Below are 20,548 nucleotides of genomic sequence, written 5' to 3' on the forward strand. Positions count from 1 at the left end.
TGGGAGCTCCCATGTATGGCAGGATTGGAGAGTCCCTAGGAAAGGAACCAATCAGAACTGGAGCTGAAATACCTCATCTGTCCCTGGGCAGACGTTATTTTTGAAGGTTCTCAATCTAATGCCTGGCACTGTCTTCATCAAATTACACTGAATAAACATTTCAGGTGAAGATTTTCTCTCAGTTATAAAAGCTCTGAAGATTGAAAGCCTCAGGAGTTTAAAGAATGAAAAGAAAAAAAGTGATTCAGAAGTAGACTTGTCTGTGATATTTACTTAAAACCTATTGTTTTGGGGTTTTGGGGTAGGGGAAAATAAGTGGGGATCATATTTCAAGGAGATACAATTATTGTCACAGAGATGCTCACCTTATTAGCTTAGACATCCTGAGAGGTCTTAAGATGCTGTGGGAAGAACAGAGCTCTTGAAGGAAATGGTTTTGGGCTGCAGTTCTACCACTGATATGCTTTATGACAATCAGCAAAATATTGAACCTTTTTGCCTCAGACTTCTCTATGTAAAATGTGAGTCCTGCTTCATTTTATATCTATGCCTTCATATATATAAACTTAAGAATGATGTTGTTGTTGTTCAGTGGCTAAGATGTGTCCAACTCTGCGGCCACATGGACTGCAGCTTGCCAGGCTTCCTTTCCCTGCACTGTCTCCCAAATTTGCTCAAACTTATGTCCATTGAGTCAGTGATGCCATCCAGCCATCTCATCCTGTGTTGCTTCCTTCTCATCCTGCCTATAATTTTACCCAGCATCAGGGCCTTTTCCAAAGAGTCAGCTCTTCGCAACAGGTAGTCAAAGTATTGGAGCTTCAGCTTCAGCATCTGTCCTTCCAATGAATATTAAGGACTGATTTCCTTTAGGATGGACTGATTGGATCTTCTTGTAGTCCAAGGGACTCTCACAAGTCTTCTCCAGCAACACAATTTGAAAGCATCAATTCTACGGTGCTCTGCTTTCTTTATGGTCCAACCCTCACATCTGTACACGACTACTAGAAAAACCATCTCTTCAACTGTCTGGACCTTTGTCAGCAAAGTGATGTCTCTGCTTTTTAATATCTTTCTAGGTTTATCATAGCTTTTCTTCCAAGGAGCAGGCATCTTTTAATTTCATGGCTGCAGTCACTATCCACATTGATTTTGGAGCCCAGGAAAATAAAATCTGTCACTGTTTCTACTTTTTCCTCACCTATTTGCCATGAAGTTATGGGACCAGATGCCATGATCTTAGTTTTTGAATGTTGAGTTTTAAGCTAGCTTTTTCACTCTCTTCTTTCACCCTTATCAAGAAGTTCTTTAGTTCCTCTTAGTTTCTGCCATTAGAGTGGTATCATCTTGCTGAGGTTGTTGCTATTTCTCCCAGTAACCTTGATTCCAGCTTGTGATTCATCCCTCTGTGCTTAGAGCAGTAAAACCCAGCATTTCACATGATATACTCTACATATAAATTAAATAAGCAAGGTGACAATATACAGCCTTGAGATATGCCTTTCCCAATTTTGAACCAGTGTGTTGTTCCATGTTTGGTTCTAACTGTTGCTTCTTGACCTGCATAGAAGTTTCTTAGGAAGCAGGTAAGGTAGTCTGTTATTACCATCTCTTTAAGAATTTTCCAGTTTGTTGTGATCCACACAAAGGCTTTAACATAATTAGTGAAGAAGTAGATGTTTTTCTGGAATTCCCTTGCTTTTTCCATGATCCAACAGATGTTGGCAATTTGAGTTCTGGTTCTTCGCTTCTTCTAAATCCTACTTGTACATCTGGAAGTTCTCAGTTCACATACTGCTGAAGCCTAGCTTGAAGGATTTTGAGCATTACACTGCTAGCATGTGATATGATTTGTTTAATATTGTAAAATGTTCCTCATCTACCATGAGTAACTGTTGGCAATATCAGGTCGATATGTGGAACAAGAAAACAAACAAAATTTGTCAACCGGTCCTGATGGCAAGTGATTTTTTATTATACAAGAATGCATTGCATTCTTTTCTTTGAATGAAAATATTTGGAAAATTAAGTTGACTTTTCTCTTAAAATCTCTTCAGCTATTCAGATCCTCCCTGTACCATCTGATGTCAGCAGAGACACAATCCACAAACATTAACACCGTTCAGACAAAGAAGACAGCAAAAGTTGTGGAGAAGCATTTCCTGGAGTTTGAATAGTGTTAATGAGGGAGTGGATGCTTGTAGATACAAATTGAATTGTGCCAAGCCTAAACATCAAATCTCCAGTGGCAGACATACAATTGTGTTTTTTTAAATAATCTTTTTCATTTATCAGATACATCTTACCCATGATTAGGGGCAGTATTAAAAGATTGTAGCGCAATTATAACTGTACCTAGAAAAATTAATAAGACAGTAAGTGTCTCTTTTCTTTCTCTCGCTTCCTGAATTTTAGGGTTTCCTTTCAAAATAGTGTGCTGCTGCTGCTAAGTAGCTTCAGTCGTGTCCAACTCTATGCAACCCCATAGACAATAGCCCACCAGGCTCCCCCATCCCTGGGATTCTCCAGGCAAGAACACTGGAGTGGGTTGCCAATTCCTTCTCCAAAGCATGAAAGTGAAAAGTGAAAGTGAAGTCGCTCAGTCATGTCCGACTCTTAGCGACCCCATGGACTGCAGCCTACCAGGCTCCCCCATCCATGGGATTTTCCAGGCAAGAGTACTGGAGTCAGTTGCCATTGCCTTCTCTGAAAACAGTATGAACAGAATCTTTAAAAAAAAAAAAAAATATATATATATATATATATGGAGTTTACCATGTAAAAAGAAATAGGGAAAAAGCAACATCAAGAAGTTTCCTTTAGTGGCACATGAAGACAATGAGTTATTTCAATATTCTGAATTATGTGCATAATCTCAGAGCACCTGAGATTTAGAACCTGTCACTGGGCTTCCACAACTACAGTGGTGCACTCAGGACCAGGGTAACTCCAGGCTAGGAGGGTTTCCAGGGTGGGATAGAAGCATAAAGGGGGAACATCAAACTGAGACCAGTAATAGGGTTGAAGGGGGCAACAAAGAAAGTCAGAGAGGGATTCCGAAGGTGCCTCAGTCCCCTCAGGCTCCACTTCAAGGTCTCTCAGAATAAACAGAGGCTTCTGGCCCATCCCCTCCCCTCTGTCATAAGGGGGAAGTGGCCTCCGCTCTATTCGGGGGCTGTACAGTGGAGGCTGCAACACATCTGGGAATTGCTGGATCTCACAGGCCTCTTCATGCAATATTTCTACTAGCAACAACGGTGTCAGCTTAAAATCCTTTTTCTGATTGGCTAAAACCTCATCTACAAGGCTGTGGTTTGGACTTCTGCCTGCAGCTTCCCCCTAAGCCAGACTGCATTCTCTACATTTTCTAGAGTTCTCTGCACCATCCTTATCTCTGCTGAGTTACTCGGGGCAGTCACTGCTGTCCTGGCCTGTGAGAAGGCAAAAGGGACAAGCATTCTGATTGCAGGTATTCACCTGAATCAACCTACAGGGAGCTTAGGATGAGGGAAGTGTGTGCTTCATGTGGGTAGATGATGGGATCAAAAAACTAAATGAATACAGTGAGAACTTCAACAGAGGGAAAATATAAGAAAATTAAAACAGAACACACAGAGTTGAAATACAATAACTAAACTGAAAAATACATGAGAGAGGTTCAAACACATGAATAAATGAGGCAGAAGAAGGATCAGTGAACTTGGAGAAGGACCAGAGCAAATAACTTGTTTAATCAGAGCAGAAAAAAAAAAGAAAAAAAAGGTGGGGAAGTGGGGGATGGGAATGAAAGTAAAGCTTAAGGGACTTACAGGACAACCTCAAGCAAACTAACTTGCTTGGTTTCCCTGGTGGCTCAGAGGGTAAAGTGTCTGCCTGCAATGCGGGAGACCTGGGTTCAATCCCCAGGGTCAGGGAGATCCCCTGGAGAAGGAAATGACAACCCACTCCAGTACTCTTGCCTGGAAAATTCCATGGACAGAGGAGCCTGGTAGGCACAGTACTGAGCAACTTCACTAAAAGTCCTAGAGGAGAAGAAAGAGAGAATGGGGCAGAAATTTTATTTGAATAAAACCTTCCTTAACCTGGGGAAAGAAATAGACATCCAGATCCGGGAAGCTGAGAGTTTAAATAATAATCCAAAGGATCCATACGAAGATACATTATAATTAAAATGTTAAAAATTAAAGACAAGCAGAAACCACCATAAATTAGAAGAGACAAGAATGAGTATTTCCCTAGAGCATTCAGAGGGATCATAACCCTACTGACACCTTGGTTTCAGATTTCTAACCTCTAGAACTACGAGAGAAAAAATTTCTGTCGTTTTAAATCACCTTGTCAGTTGTACTGTTAGAGCAGCCTTAGGAAAGTGATCAGAAAGAGTTGAAACTTGGTGATTACTGGATGAAGCATATCTCTGTATTTTCAAAGTTTACCTACCTTTTGGAATATCTACTATTTTTCGGGGGGCTTCCCTGGTGTCTCAGTAAAGAATCTGCTTGCGATCGGCTTTGATCCCTGGATCGGGAAGATCCCCTGGGGAAGGGAATGGCACCCCACTCCAGTATTCTTGCCTGGGAAATCCCATGGACAGAGGAGCCTGGCAGGCTACAGTCCATGGGGTTGCAAAGAACTAGACACAAGTTAAAGACTAAACAACATTACTTATTTATTCTTACCTAGTCTGAGCCCCCCAGTTGATTGGTCAGTCAGAAATGATTGACATGTGCTAAGCTTCTCAAATGATCTAGCCAGGCCACCAGCCCCTCTCAGTGTTCTAGAATGTTCTGTGATGACTCATTATTAAGATATACTAGGAGAGGGGAAAGACCTTTCCCAATCTTCTTTGATTCTGTTCTTTTTTTTTTTTTTTTTTTATCCTGCTCAGGAAGCATTTTATTGTTGCTCCAAGTTTAAGAATTCTCACTTAGAAAATCAACACTTTTACAGAATCTCCCGCATTGCTCTGCTCAGCTTCTGAATCTTTGTTTTTGCAGACATATCAACGTATTTTTCTCCAATACGGACAATCATTCCACCCATGATTGACGGATCAATCTTAACTTCCAATTTCAAAACCTGGCCTTTACTTAGGAAGCTCTTCAGGACTGTCTTCAATTCAGTAAGAGTGGCTTCATCTAAAGGAGATGCAGTGGTAACTGTGCATGGTACTTCTCCACGGTGGACACTCATCATGGTAGAAAATGCGGAAATTACCGCAGGGGTATTATTCAAACGACCATTTTCAGCAAGCAAATTGATCAGGTTGGACGTGAGAGGAGAGAACTTCTCTTTTGCCGTCATGTCATTTAGGCTTTTCACTTTAACAGAACGCTTTATATAGGGATTCATAAGAGAAGCAGCCATTTTGGGTTCCTTCAAAATTTGTCCTACTCTCAACAATTCCTTTTCTACTTGCTCCAGTTTATTCTGTTTAGATGCAGCAGAATAAAGAGCTGTGGCATAGCGACCTTCGATGCCATATATCTGAACAGGTGGCCTCACAAGCTTGGCAAACGGCCTGACCACAGATGTACTGAAGCATCGCACCTGCTGGGACAGCCCGGACACTGCTGGCGCAGCCATCTTCTCCTGGCGGCTGTTGATTCTGTTCTTATCCCTAAATAATACTTGGAATTTTTCATCTCTTGGGTGACTATTCTCATCTTTCAAAATTGAGGTCAGTGTCTCTTAAACCCCCAAACCCACACTTCAGCCTGCAAAGGGCACAGGACCTCCCTCACTACCTCTCAGATCTCATCTCCTAGCTCTCCGCGCTCACCGCACTCAATCACACTGGGCTCCTTCCCATCCCTCAAGTTGTGAGGCACACCCTGCCCCAGGGCCTTGCCTGGCACGCTCTCCTCCCGACTCCTTGGGCAACTACTCCTTAGTCCAGTCCTCTTCTTACAAATGGAGCCCTCTCGGGACGCCTTCGCTGACCCCTGTCTAAACAGAGGTCACACGATCACGCTCCACACCTCTCCTCTGTTCTTCCTCATCGCACATATCATGATCTGATTTTATGTTATGATTTACACGTTATGTTTACTCTCTGCCTCTCCCAGTGAGTTCTGTGGCTGCAGGGGGTTCTGTGTTCAGTAAGCCTCTGGGGAAAGCACCCAGCCTGCAGCGTGCCCTGGGAAACAGTGGCTGAATAAAGGTTGTTTCCAGTTGATTTCCAACTTAATATTCTGGGGCCTCTGGGCAGCCCTGGAAATACAGAGAGGACTCTAGGTAAGGCTGATGTGGATTTGACTCAAATGTCATGTGTGTGTGTGTGTGTGTGTGTGTGTGTGTGAGCCTTGTTGTTTCAGAACAACAGTGTGGAAAATTGATTCCACCCTCTCTCTGAAGAGCATGAAATGATTGTAAGAGAATTTCCTTCACCGTTCTATCTGGGGCCCACTACTCTGACAGTGGGTTGCATTCCTCCGCTCTAAATGAGCAGGATGCCAGCATGAGCTGTCCCTCTATCCAAATGCCACACTCACAGTCAAGGCCAGCCTCAAGGGTGCAGGACCAGTGGCCACACAGGGCCCTGTACTCAGAAAGGCCCCACATTTGTTTCAATGCTCTGCTGCCCTTGACTTGAAAGTCTTCACCATTTTGAACACTTTGCTGTATACCTAAAACTAGTATAACATTGCAAATCAACTCTACTTCAATGAAAAAGTTAATTAATTTTAAAAAATAAGCTTCAATTGTGACAGAGGCATGGGAATCAAAAGGAAGGGAGAGAGCCAAGAGATGTTACGGAGGAGGAATTGATAGAATTACATCCAAGATCAGGGAGAAGAAATGATAACTAGAAAAGGAATGTGTGGAGGGCCTGGAGAGCAGAGTCCAGGATGATCCATCGACAGACGAGGAGACATCAAATGAGCTGCTTTGCGGCAGCGGGTGAAGGAGAGTAAGAGCTAAGAAGGTGACCTTTGAGAGGCTGCTGCTTCATTTGTTTGACTGTGCACACAGATGGCAAAGTTATATAAAGGACACAAATGTTTACTCAAATATAGCAGAAAGAGGACATTTGTGGCTTGATACGTCACTTGAGTTAACCTAGCACTTTTGTCTAGAAAAATCATCTCCTTGACCTCCTTGATCCTTCTCTTCTGTTTGAACTAATGATCTAGTTCAAGAAGGTGTGAGGGAACAGCAAGGTGTAACAGGCTTTGGGCCCACCTGCTGACATCACGGGAGTTTTGTTAGGGCCACAGCAACCTGTGTGTCTCTCAGGTGAGAGAAGATGCTACTGTGGAAGATGTGAATGCTGGCAGCAGACAGAAGAGGTGGGACACAAAAGTTGTAGCAGTTTTCTAAGGAGCGCATCAAAAAAACTGCATTAACTGCATCGACTTTGAGTCTCTGCCTCTAACATACTTCAAATGAATACAGTATGTTCCCCCATTGTTACCCTATTGCAGCATGTTTCCCAGAGTTGCCAGGTGTAGCAAATAAAAATACGGGCTATCCAGTTAAGTTGGAACTTTACATAACACATAGAATTTTAGTTTAAGTATATCCTGTGCAATATTTGAGATATACTGAAAATTACTCTCTGTTTATCTGGAATTCAGATTTAACAGACCATCCTGTGTTTTATCTGACAACTCTGAGGATCCCATTCCCTCCTTCAGCTTCCACTAGAACAGGGGGAGATAAGTTGAAATCAGTTCAATAAAATTTTAGCCCCTTCTGGGAAAAATCAGCGCAGTAGTGGAGGGACATGCAAAGATGAGGATATAACTGCTGACCTCAAGGAGTTTACACCTTAGAGACTTCACAGAGATATGGAAATAACTGAAGCACAAAATTCTGCCTTGATTCCTTCCTGTGTGAAGGCAGGGTAGAAATGCAAAATATATGTTGCATGAGAGATGCAAAGACAGAATTTGAGAGTTCAAGGGAAATAGATTGCATCATCTGGTGGATTGAGCACCATGGGGCTATGGAGTGAGGAACAGTAGTAAGAAGGGTTGCTTAAGGGGCACCAGACTTCTTGGGAATGATGCCTTTTAAAGACTGTGGTCTTTCAAAGGAGAAGTGGGGAAAGAGCTCTGTGTAGAGGAAATCAAGAAAGGCAGGGCGGCGGAGAGTGGTTATGTGTTCCTAAGTCGGAAAATTGTCAAGTAGAGTGAAAGCATGTGGTGGAAATGGTGAGAAGTAAATTTTAAAACTTAGGCTGAAGCCACATTAGGGTAGGTCTTAAGAAAGACACTAATACCTTCATCTCCTCTATGACCTGATCAATACTAGCCTCTGTGCCCCTGCTTGGCCACCTCTCCTGCGTGAATCAGAAGCTAGGGTGCGTTAGGATGTGAGTGCCATCCAGGAGACCAAATCCTGGTGGCAGCCTGCATCCTTTGTCTTCAGGTCTCTCCAGAAACATCAACTAACTGACACCAGAAAGTAAGAAAGAGGAAGAGGCGGAGCCAGGGAGGAAATGAAAGGGACATTTAGGGATGCCCTTATATGTGCAAGGGGCTTCCCTTGTGACTCAGCTGGTAAAGAATCCACCTGCAATGTGAGAGAACTGGGTTTGATCCCTGGGTTAAGAAGATCCCCTAGAGAAGGGAAAGGCTACCCACGCCAGTATTCTGGCCTGGAGAACTTCATGGACTATATAGTCCATGGGGTCTCAAAAAGTCAGACACGACTGAACGACTCTCACTTCACTCATATGTGCAAGACACCACTCTTGCTTACACATTCTCTCCATGCATCCTCACAGGTTGCACATGTGGGCTGTGATACCCTTGGCTTCTGTGAGGATGAAATGCAATGTTTCTTATGAACTAAAAGGACTATAAAATGATGCATATTATCGCCCCAAACTTTTGGCCTGGGAGACTTCACTGCTGCATTCAAAAAGTCATGCCCCCACCCCACCCAACCTCCACCTCCCACCTTCAGCTCCTTCTCACATAATGGAGAAACAACGAAAGCTTGATCTGGTTGTGGGTCAGCTTTGGTTACAGTGATTCAGAAGAGTGACAAAGAGCAGCATCTTACATTGCTTATAGGGCCCATTTCTATCCTTAACACAACTGTTACTGCATTTCAAATAAGAAAGCTGCCTGTATGTACCTAAGGAGCCCTTCATTTCTTCTATAGTCGTGTTGACCAAGCGAATCACCCTAGATTGAGAGGTCAGAGGTCATGGACTTGCCCTGCAAGAGAGGCCTGCACATGGAAAGGATACATGAGTCCTGGAATGGAATGTATGACTGGGGGCAGGCCCAGGAGTAGGGAAAGGATTGAAGCAGAAATCAAGCATGCAGGCAGGGAGCAGTTGGCAGGAAAGGAAAATTACAGGGACCAACTTCAGAGTGATTCAGCAAGAGGTGAGGAGAGGAGATTGTAGTAAGACAACCACTCTCATTTAACGTGAGCCTTCCATGTGCTGGGAAGAACATTGCTTATCTTACATAATCATTGAGTGGTAGAAGTCAGGATCCCCATTTTTCATGAATGGGCATAGTGGTTACGGAAATAATTTAACTATAGCTCAGAGAAATAAGTATTATGACAATAAGGAGTGTGGTGATGAGACAGGGGAACCTGGGATCTGGGACCTTTTGCTGCAGTACTTGCACCTGGATAAACATCTCCAGCAACAGAATACAAAGAAACTGCTAAGGGACTAATGATAACTATATGCATAGTTGGGGTAAATTATGAACAAAATACAAAAAGACCAAAACTCAGCTGCCACTTCTGAGGTGCAGAGAGCAAAAGCAAAAGCAGAGAGCAAAGATCTGATAGACAGAGTGCCTGAAGAACTATGGACGGAGTTTCATGACATTATACAGGAGGCAGGGATCAAGACCATCCCCAAGAAAAAGAAATACAAAAAGGCAAAATGGTTGTCTGAGAAGGCCTTACAAATAGTTGTGAGAAGAAGAGAAGCTAAAGGCAAAGGAGAAAAGGAAAGATACACTCATCTGAATGCAGAGTTCCAAAGAATAGCAAGGAGAGATATGAAAGCCTTCCTCAGTGATCAATGCAAAGAAATAGAGGAAAACAATAGACTGGGAAAGACTAGCAATCTCTTCAAGAAAATTAGAGATACCAAGGGAACATTTCATGCAAACATGAGCACAATAAAGGACAGAAATAATATGGACCTAACAGAAGCAGAAGATATTAAGAAGAGGTGGCAAGAATACACAGAAAAACTGTACAAAAAAGATCTTCACAACCCAGATAATTACGATGGTATTATCACTCACCTAGAGCCCAACATCCTGGAATGCGAAGTCAAGTGGGTCTTAGGAAGTATCACTATGAACAAAGCTAGTGGAGATGATGGAATACCAGTTGAGCTATTTCAAATCCTAAAAGATGATGCTGTGAAAGTGCTGCACTCAATATGCCAGCAAATTTGGAAAACTCAGCAGTGGCCACAGGACTGGAAATGGTCAGTTTTCATTCCAATCCCAAAGAAAGGCAATCCCAAAGAATGCTCAAACTACCACACAATTGCACTCATCTCACACACTAGCAAGGTAATACTCAAAATTTTCCAAGCCAGGCTTCAACAGTACGTGAACCGTGAATTTCCAGATGTTCAAGCTGGATTTAGAAAAGGCAAATGAACCAGAGATCAAATTGCCAACATCCATTGGATCATCTAAAAAGCAAGAAAGTTCCAGAAAAACATCTATTTCTGCTTTATTGACTATGCCAAAGCCTTTGACTGTATGAATCACCACAAACTGTGGAAAATTCTTAAAGAAATGGGAATACCAGACCACCTGACCTGCCCTCCTGAGAAATCTGTATGCAGGTCAGGAAGCAACAGTTAGAACTGGACATGGAACAACAGGCTGATTCCAAATTGGGAAAGGAGTACGTCAAGGCTGTATATTGTCACCCTGCTTATTTAACTTATATGCAGAGTACATTATGAGAAATACTGGGCTGGATGAAGCACAAGCTGGAATCAAGATTGTTAGGAGAAATATCAATAACCTCAGATATGCAGATGACACCACCCATATGGCAGAAAGCAAAGAAGAATTAAAGAGCCTCTTGATGAAAGTGAAAGAGAACAGTGAAAAAGTTGGCTTAAAGCTCAACATTCAGAAAACTAAGATCATGGCATCCAGTCCCATCACTTCATGGCATATAGATAGGGAAACAATGGAAACAGTGAGAGGCTTTATTTTCCTGGGCTCCAAAATCACTGCAGATGGTGACTGCAGCCATGAAATTAAAACGCTTACTCCTTGGAAGAAAAGTTATTACCAACCAAGACAGCATATTAAAAAGCAGAGATGTTACTTTACAGACAAAGGTCCATCTAGTCAAAGCTATGGTTTTTCCAGTAGTCATGTATGGATGTGAGAGTTGAACTATAAAGAAAGCTGAGCAATGATGAATTGATGTTTTTGAACTGTGGTGTTGGAGAAGACTCTTGAGAGTCCCTTGGACTACAAGGAGATCCAACCAGGGCATCCTAAAGGCAATCAGTCCTGCATATTCATCGGAAGGACTGATGCTGAAGCTGAAACTCCAATCCTTTGGCCACCTGATGCAAAGAACTGACTTATTTGAAAAGACCCTGATGCTGGGAAAGATTGAAGGCAGGAGGAGAAGGGGACGACAGAGGATGAGATGGTTAGATGGCATCACTGACTCATTGGACATGAGTTTGAGTAAGCTACGGGAGTTGGTGATGGACAGGAAGGCCTGGCGTGTAGCAGTCCATGGGGTCACAGAGAGTCGGACACGACTGAACGACTGAACTTGACTGAACGACTGAACTTTACTGAACTGAGCAAAAGCAAGGTCCTGCGTGTGACCCCTGCACACAGCACCGCGCAGCGGTGAGCAGACCGCCTAAGCCACCCTGCCAGCCCAACTTGCTGATCCGCCCCTGCCCTTCACCCCATTTAAGGAACCAGCTCGCCCCCTTGTGGGGAACGAGCAAAGGCACATCTTAGTTATTCTAGGTCTGCAGGTCCCAGCAAAGCCTTGCCTGAATTCCTCGTCTGGCCTCTTATCAATGTCTATTGATTAAGCTGTCCAAGAACTGGGGTCAGCAACAATGATAGAGGCATCGAGGAAATGTTGACCTTAGATCTCAAGACAGAGCCCATCAAAAGGCCCTAGTGCCTTGCAGAACTTACTAAGAGAATAGCAGACTCCCAGTTTTATAGAGTGGGCTCTGAGGCAGAGAACTATGATGGGTAGAAGTAATCCAGTGTAGAAGAGAAGAATTGAAGGGCGGGGAACCTAGCATGTCACCACAAAGAATTGACATCTTCCAGGCTTTGAAGAAATCATTTATCATCATGGACCAGGTTAAGAAATTCATATAACTGACCACATGTGGGAATCATTTCTCCAGCACTTCCTGGTCATCTCCAAGGTCAGTACTGAACTTACCGGGCAGAGTACACTGAGCAGGCATACACCAACACACTACGCTGCACCCAAAGGTCCATGAGCACTGCCTGTTCCCATTCGGTGATGAAACAGGCTTTAATCTGGGATAAGAAGGAAACCAAAGAGGTTAAGTAGAAGAAGCATTGGGAGTAAAGTCAGGTGAAGTTTCTCCAATCTCCATCTTTTGAGGGGTTCACGGAAGAAAGTTATTTTCCACATGCATGTTCTGTGCAGCACTATACACAACAGACAAAAAATAGAAGTAATCCAATGTCCATCAGTGAATGAATGGACACACAAATGTGGTCTGTCCATGCAATGGAGTATTATTCAGCCATAAAAGGGGATAAGGAACTGATAGATGTGACCACATGGGTGAATCTTGGAAACACTATGCCTCAGGAAAGAAGTCAGACACAAAGTGCCGCATATTGTTTGATTCCATTTATATGAAATATCCAGAGTGGGTAAGCAGAAAGCAGATTGGTGTTTTCCAGGGCCTGGGAGGAGGAAGCAATAGGAAGTTCCTGGTAATAAAACATATAGACAAATAAGGAGGGAGGTAGTTCAACATGGTATTAGTTCTGTCCATCCTCTGTTACATTACCAGATTCCAAATGGCAAATTATGACCCATTAGTAAAGTAATTCTAAATGGCAACCCACTCCAGTACTCTTGCCTGGAGAATCCCAGGGACGGGAGCCTGGTGGGCTACCATCTATGGGGTCACACAGAGTTGGACACAACTGACATGACTTAGCAGCAGCAGCAGTAAAGTAATTCAGTGGATTGCAAATAATTGTAATTTTAATGCAATAGGCCAGAGAAGAAGAGAAAATATCTCAACATGTTATTCCCAAAGAGTACTGCATTTAACACTTATTTCCTCTGTGTGTGTGTGTGTGTGTGTGTGTGTGTGTGTGTGTCTGAGATTCAGAGGGCAAATATACTGACCACGAAATAAAATGTACTTCTCACTATGACTCATAGTCAAAATGTTTGAACGTCTATGCTCTATTTGCCAGCTTGCCTTAAAGAGCAAACATAGCACTAGGTTTTAATGTCATTCTTCTTAACTAAAAATCATTTGCCTAAAGAATCTAGGATGTTTGGTTGAAGCCTACAGAAAGCCAGCACTTCTCCTCACTCATCAACCAGTATACTTGAAGAAGAAAAGTTAAAATTTTACATAACCTCCTGCTCCTTCTCCCTCTGAAACTCAGCTTGCTCCTTGCAAAGTCTGGATCACATAGGTCACGTAGTTTCAGAAAGTGGGGACTTACAATACTAGGAACTGGAGCTTATCACACTTGTCCTTGTCCTGCTCTTTGCAATTGCCCAGCCCCTGCAACCCTGCTTAATCATGCCTGTCCATGTAAAGGTCAGGCATCCCCCTCCCCATCTTGACTACTGTTCCCGCACGCGCGAAGCCCCTTAGTTTAAACCAGCCTATTAACAGCTAGTGTTGCCCACTATAGTCTGTCTATAAAAACTCTGTAATCCCATTGTTCGGGACTCAGAACTTCGAGTGTTAACTCCTCTGGTCCCGCTGGCGTAATAAACCTGAGTTCTCCATCTCTCTGACTGTGGTGCTTGGTTTCTCGAGTACTGGTTTCTGCAACATTTCAAGGAGCTTTTCTCACAGTAATAATCTTGCTTTTCATTCCAAATTGCCATCAATCGTTAAATCACTGACTTCTCCTCATTTCCCTAGAAGTCAGTTGACTCTTTATTATTCTTGGTAATAGAAGGCATGGCTACACATAAAAGTTGAAATCACAGTCACCTAAACACTTCCTTATAAGTAACTGTCTACATCCTTCTCAAAAACTGAGAGTGAATGTCTCTGACATAAATCACAGCAGGATCCTCTATGACCCACCTCCCAGAATATTGGAAATAAAAGCAAAAATAAACAAATGGGACCTAATGAAACTTAAATGCTTTTGCACAACAAAGGAAACTATAAGCAAGGTGAAAAGACAGCCCTCAGATTGGGAGAAAATAATAGCAAACGAAGCAATAGACAAAGGATTAATCTCAAAAATATACAAGCAACTCCTGCAGCTCAATTCCAGAAAAATAAATGACGCAATCAAAAAATGGGCCAAAGAACTAAACAGACATTTCTCCAAAGAAGACATACAGATGGCTAACAAACACATGAAAAGATGCTCAACATCACTCATTATCAGAGAAATGCAAATCAAAACCACAATGAGGTACCATTACACGCCAGTCAGGATGGCTGCTATCCAAAAGTCTACAAGCAATAAATGCTGGAGAGGGTGTGGAAAAAAGAGAACCCTCTTACACTGTTGGTGGGAATGCAAACTAGTACAGCCACTATGGAAAACAGTGTGGAGATTTCTTAAAAAACTGGAAATAGAACTGCCATATGACCCAGCAATCCCACTTCTGGGCATACACACCGAGGAAACCAGAACTGAAAGAGACACGTGCACCCCAATGTTCATCGCAGCACTGTTTATAATAGCCAGGACATGGAAGCAACCTAGATGCCCATCAGCAGATGAATGGATAAGGAAGCTGTGGTACATATACACCATGGAATATTACTCAGCCATTAAAAAGAATTCATTTGAATCAGTTCTAATGAGATGGATGAAACTGGAGCCCATTATACAGAGTGAAGTAAGCCAGAAAGATAAAGAACATTACAGCATACTAACACATATATATGGAATTTAGAAAGATGGTAACGATAACCCTATATGCAAAACAGAAAAAGAGACACAGATGTACAGAACCGACTTTGGGACTCTGTGGGAGAAGGCAAGGGTGGGATGATCCGAGAGAATAGCATTGAAACAAGTATACTATCAAGGGTGAAACAGATCACCAGCCCAGGTTGGATGCATGAGACAAGTGCTCAGGGCTGGTGCACTGGGAGGACCCAGAGGGATGGGATGGAGAGGGAGGGGGGAGGGGCAATGGGATGGGGAACACATGTAAATCCATGGCTGATTCATGTCAATGTATGGCAAAAACCACGACAATATTGCAAAGTAATTAGCCTCCAACTAATTAAAAAATAATAATAAAAATAAAGTTCTGTGTTAATTTACACTCTACCCCAGTTCTGATAAGAAAGTCTCCTTTATGTGCCTTAATATGTCTAGTGACAGAGTACCCTCCATGCTACAATTAAAATTCCTAAAATGTATTGAGCAATATTTGAGACTTTTGCATACCGAATTCACCATGGCATTTTACACATTTTTAAAATTTAATTCTCACGTCATCTCAGTGATTTAAGTACTCTTCTCAAAATACATAGGTAAGAATAAAATGGTTGTTGGAGGTTGCATGAGACAAGTGCTTGGGGCTGGGCACTGGGAAGACCCAGAGGGGTTGGGTGGAGAGGGAGGTGGGAGGGGGGATCGGGATGGGGAATACATGTAACTCTATGGCTGATTCATGTCAATGTATGGCAAAAACCACTACAATATTGTAAAGTAATTAGCCTCCAACTAATAAAAATAAATGGAAAAAAAAAACTGAGAGCAAATGGAACCATTCAAAGGTCATATTCTGTCTTGATCCCCTCTCTTCCTGCCACTCTGTCTACTTTGCAGGGATTCCCCTACTTAGGGAGAGCAGTGAAGTTTTCCCAGCTCAGATCTGTGACACCCCAAAAAGCCAAGCAATGGGCACCACTTCTGTTAACCCCACTTTATCTCAGACTCTGTACCTCCTTCTTTAAGTCACTCTTCTATCGGAGCCAGGGTTGACCTTGGCCCTCAAGCCTTCCGGGTTTGGCCAATGGTCTGGGGAGTGAGGCATCAGTGGTTGCGGACACTGGGCTCTCCGTGTTCAGCCTCTGACTATTAGTTTCATGTATGGTAACCTGGACTGTAGAGTCAAGCTTCCAGTGGCATCGAGCCCTTAACCCAAGATCCAATATGTCCCTGCATCATTGAACACTAACTGGTTAGGGAGATCTGCGTAGGCAGAGAGGACTAATCAAGGTGCTCAAGCTTATATTAGACAACCTTGACAATGGAAAGTTCATGGCAAGGACCTACCCACACCACCTCAGAATCTAAGGCTGCCATTCACTTTGGCTCAGAACCGGACTTCCTGAGTGAATGACAGACTATGAACAGGAAGGACTCTGTGTGTTTATGTGTGTGTGTGTGTAAAGTCTTATAATTAAGAAATCTATGAAAGTGAAAATTCTAGTTTTACTGGTATTTTGTCCTATGTCATAATATCTTCCACTGAAATAAAAAATATGCATTTTCTGTATGTGTTACATAGTGGATGATTTTAAAAAAATTTTGAACTGTTTCTTGAACATCTATTGACCTCTATGCTCATAACTGTACTTCTTTCTATAACCAAAGATTAATAAGATCCCATCCTACTCCAAATTATTAGCATTTTTTTTAAGACTCATCCTTTTCAGTGCCCATATGTAAGGTCCCTGTATTCAAAGCTGTGGTTTTTCCAGTAGTCATGTATGGATGTGAGAGTTGGACCATAAAGAAGGCAGAGCGCCAAAGAATTGATGCTTTTGAACTGTGATGCTGGAGAAAACTTGAGAGAGTCCTTTGGACTGCAAGGAGATCCAACCAGTCAATCCTGAAGGAAATCAACTCTAAATATTCATTAGAAGGACTGATGCTGAAGCTGAAGCTCTAACAGTTTGGCCACCTAATGTGAAGAGCCAACTCATTAGAAAAGATGCTAATGCTGGGAAAGATTGAGGGCAGGAAGAGAAGGGGGTCATCGTTGACTCAATGGACATGAGTCTGAGCAAACTTCGTGAGATAGTGAAAGAGAGGGAAGCCTGGCATGCTGCAGTCCATGGGGTCCCAAAGAGGCAGACACGACTGAGCAACTGAACTGAACAACAAAATATACCTTAAAAGATCCAGCAAATGCACTACTTGGGTCAATGAAGCACATGATTGCAGCTGCCAGCCTTACCTAGCAAGGTGTCTCTGCTTGGACTTACTTAAACTGCAAGAAGGTTAATTAACAATTCACAATTTTTGTCTGAACTTCCGAGTGTGCTTAAAAAAAGATGCGGGAGGAAAACTGTAATGAATTTCCCTCTTGTAGGCACCCCTAGTGACTGTTACTAGAGCTGATATTCATTTCTCTGCCAACAAGGTTTGAACAGCCTCAGAGTTTCACTACTATGAAGACAGATGCTGGATTAAGAAACTGAGACTTATAATTTATCAAAAGGAGAACTGTTTTTTTAATTCTGAGCCCTAGAAGGACAGAGAGCTGTTTTCATCTTTATATTTGAAAAGTGGGGAACTGGAGGTCAGAGGTGATCTGTTTCATATTTCTGTGGTTCCCAATCACGGTTCCACGCAAAACTGACCATTGGACATTCCCTATTGACATTCCCTCCCTGCTGGAAGGTCGAGAAGTAAAATCTGACTTTTACTAGATGGTCAAATAGTCAACAAACACAAGCAAACCACCAATCCTTTAAAAATATATTCCCCCCAAAATACCCAAAAGGATAACTGCATGTTTTCATCACAAAGAGCACACAGTTGTTTAGCTGCTCTGTCATGTCTGACTATTTTGCGACCCCATGGACTGTACCCCACCAGGCTCCTCTGTCCATGGGATTATCCAGGCAAGAATACTGGAATGGATTGTCATTTCCTACTCCAGGCGATTCTCCCTACCCAGGGATCGAACCCACATCTCCTCTGTCTCCTGCACTGCAGGCAGATTCCTCACTGCTGGGAAACCCAAAGAGCACAGGGGGAATAAACAAAATCGCTGCACTGTAATTAAATTGCAGTGACCAAGTTAAGTTTAAGGGCGAGGCTCTAAGACTTTAAAGGAGAATCTGGAACCAAAGTAATGTTTGCTTGGTGAACCCCGGGCTCCAAGAGAGGAATATCCCAGGGACACCTTCCAAGAGAGACCAAGAAAGAATTTTCCTAATTTGTGAATGTGTTTGTATAAAAAGTTTTTGAAACCTTAAGTTAAATGACATTTGTTTGACACTGTCACAGAAAAGTGATGTGTTTGATCACTGTACCAATATAACCTCACATTTTATTTCTGTGTATATCTCTCCATGAAAAAGGAAATTGGAGTTAATACAGATATTTCTCACATTTAGAATAGAAACACATATTCTGTATTCTTCCCCTGATTAAGGGGCTTGATTTTATTTATAAATCCATAGGCATATAAGTAGAAGAATAATATATAACCCAGGAAACTGTGAGTCACAATGAATTGGTGGCAGAATGGCCACATAACCCTTGAACTTTTGACTCTCCAATCCCACCTCGACCCCTTCCCATAGGACATTCTTTTGTAGAACGCTGCTGGAAGTAAGTCAGGCCAGTTCCAAGGAAAACAAAAGCCTCATCTATTCTTTGTCTTTTAACAAGACAGCATTGTTGACCCTCAGAGACTTCCTACATCACCGTGCGAGTCCTTGGAGGCCTGAGGAAGCAGCTGCTTCATGCTTATGCAGCAAGGGCCAGCCCAAGGGTCCCGAGTCTGTTCTGCAGGCCAAGCCCAAGCAGCCATGCTGCTTTAAGAAGGGTTGAGCTGCTAAGGAAACAATGCCACTCACAGCAACGTGGGTGGGCCTAGAGATTATCATACTAAACGAAGTAAGTCAGACAGAGAAAGGCAAGTATCATATGATATCATTTATATATGCAATCTAAAAAAATGATACAAATGAACTTATTGACAAAATAGAAATAGACTCACAGACATAGAAAACACACTTACGGTTACCAAATGAAAAAGGTAGCAGTCAGGGGTGGGGAAAAATTAGGAATATGAGAGTAACATATACACATTACTATATATAAAATAGATAAACAACAAGCACCTACTTATAGCACAAGGAACTATATTCAATATTTTGTAATAACCTATATAGGAAAAGAATATATACAGTATATATACTTTGCTGTATGTCTAACTAACTATACTATAGTTAACACAATACTATAAATCAACTATACTTCAACTAAAAAAAAAGAATATTTGGCTTGTTGAGCAAGATAAAGATACTCCCTTTGATAGCAATGAAAAAATGTTCAGATAAAAGCTGTGGGGAAGTCATTTGGGCAGATACGTGAGTTAACTCGAATTTGATGCTAATTAAAACTGCCTGGTTGTGACCTATCAACTGTACATTTTGTTGCTGCTGTTAGTCACTGAGTCATGTCCAACTCTTTTATGACCCCATGGACTGTAGCCCAGCAGGCTCCTCTGTCCATGGGATTTTCCAGGCAAGAATCCTGGAGTGGGTTGCAATTTCCTCTTCCAGGGGATCTTATTGACCCAGGAATTGAATTCACATCTCCTGCCTTACAGGTGGATTCCTCACCACTGAGCCACCAAGAAAGCCCTCATACATTGTACATCTGATTTAATTTTTAAAGAAAAGGGCACATGGACCAGAAGTAAAGAATGTCCACGCTAACAATAAAGATTAAATGTCTCCCTTTGTGGACAGTGCTGGGCCTATTTTGATCATAAGACTCCCTTCCCAGGTGCCAGGGCCATGCTGACTTGCTGTGTATACGCTGATCTGGTTTCCTGAAATCCTGAGGGAAAGTACCCCTGACTTACTTGCTGTTCTTTGTTGTAACAAGACATAAAACTGTGCTGAAAACCCTGCTTCCGCAGAGCAGTGCCTCAGAGTTACCTGAGAGGCTGACTTCTGGGCTATAGTCCTCAGTTTAGTTCAAATAAAACTCATTTCTATTCCTATTACAGATTGTTTGTTGATTATTTTTGTCAACACCCTCAATTATTTTTTGAGGCCTGCTTAGTGGTAAGAGTACTAGAATACATAAGATGTCCATAATTTCAAGGAAAACTAACAGACGGGTGACAAAAAGCAGGAGGCAGGAACAATCATTGACATAACTCAAAGGGAAGGTAGATCAAAATATAAAATGCAAAAGGATAAAATTGCTAGAAGATACAAGGTAAGTCTAAATATATTTATTTTTTCTAAATAAATATTGATGTATTTAATCTGGATAGAACTAAGGGACTTTAGGTTTAGCAATGGCTTTTTTGATAACAGAAGCACAATCCATGGGGAAAAATATTAAGTTCGACTTCATTAAAATTAAAGTAACTGCTCTGCAAAAGACTGGTAAGAGAATGA

The 20,548-nt window shown here is 42.2% G+C and overlaps 1 protein-coding gene across 1 annotated transcript; it reads right to left on the minus strand.

Moving 5' to 3' along the window:
* Positions 1 to 4,878: 4,878 nt before the first annotated feature.
* LOC122430038 (ATP synthase subunit O, mitochondrial) lies at positions 4,879 to 5,606 on the minus strand. The gene has a single exon (XM_043450796.1). The coding sequence runs from the start codon at positions 5,584 to 5,586 to the stop codon at positions 4,945 to 4,947; it is 642 nt and encodes a 213-aa protein (XP_043306731.1). The 5' UTR covers positions 5,587 to 5,606; the 3' UTR covers positions 4,879 to 4,944.
* Positions 5,607 to 20,548: the final 14,942 nt, after the last annotated feature.

The sequence above is a fragment of the Cervus canadensis genome, chromosome 28 (genome assembly GCF_019320065.1).
Source record: "Cervus canadensis isolate Bull #8, Minnesota chromosome 28, ASM1932006v1, whole genome shotgun sequence".
Lineage (NCBI taxonomy): Eukaryota > Metazoa > Chordata > Mammalia > Artiodactyla > Cervidae > Cervus > Cervus canadensis.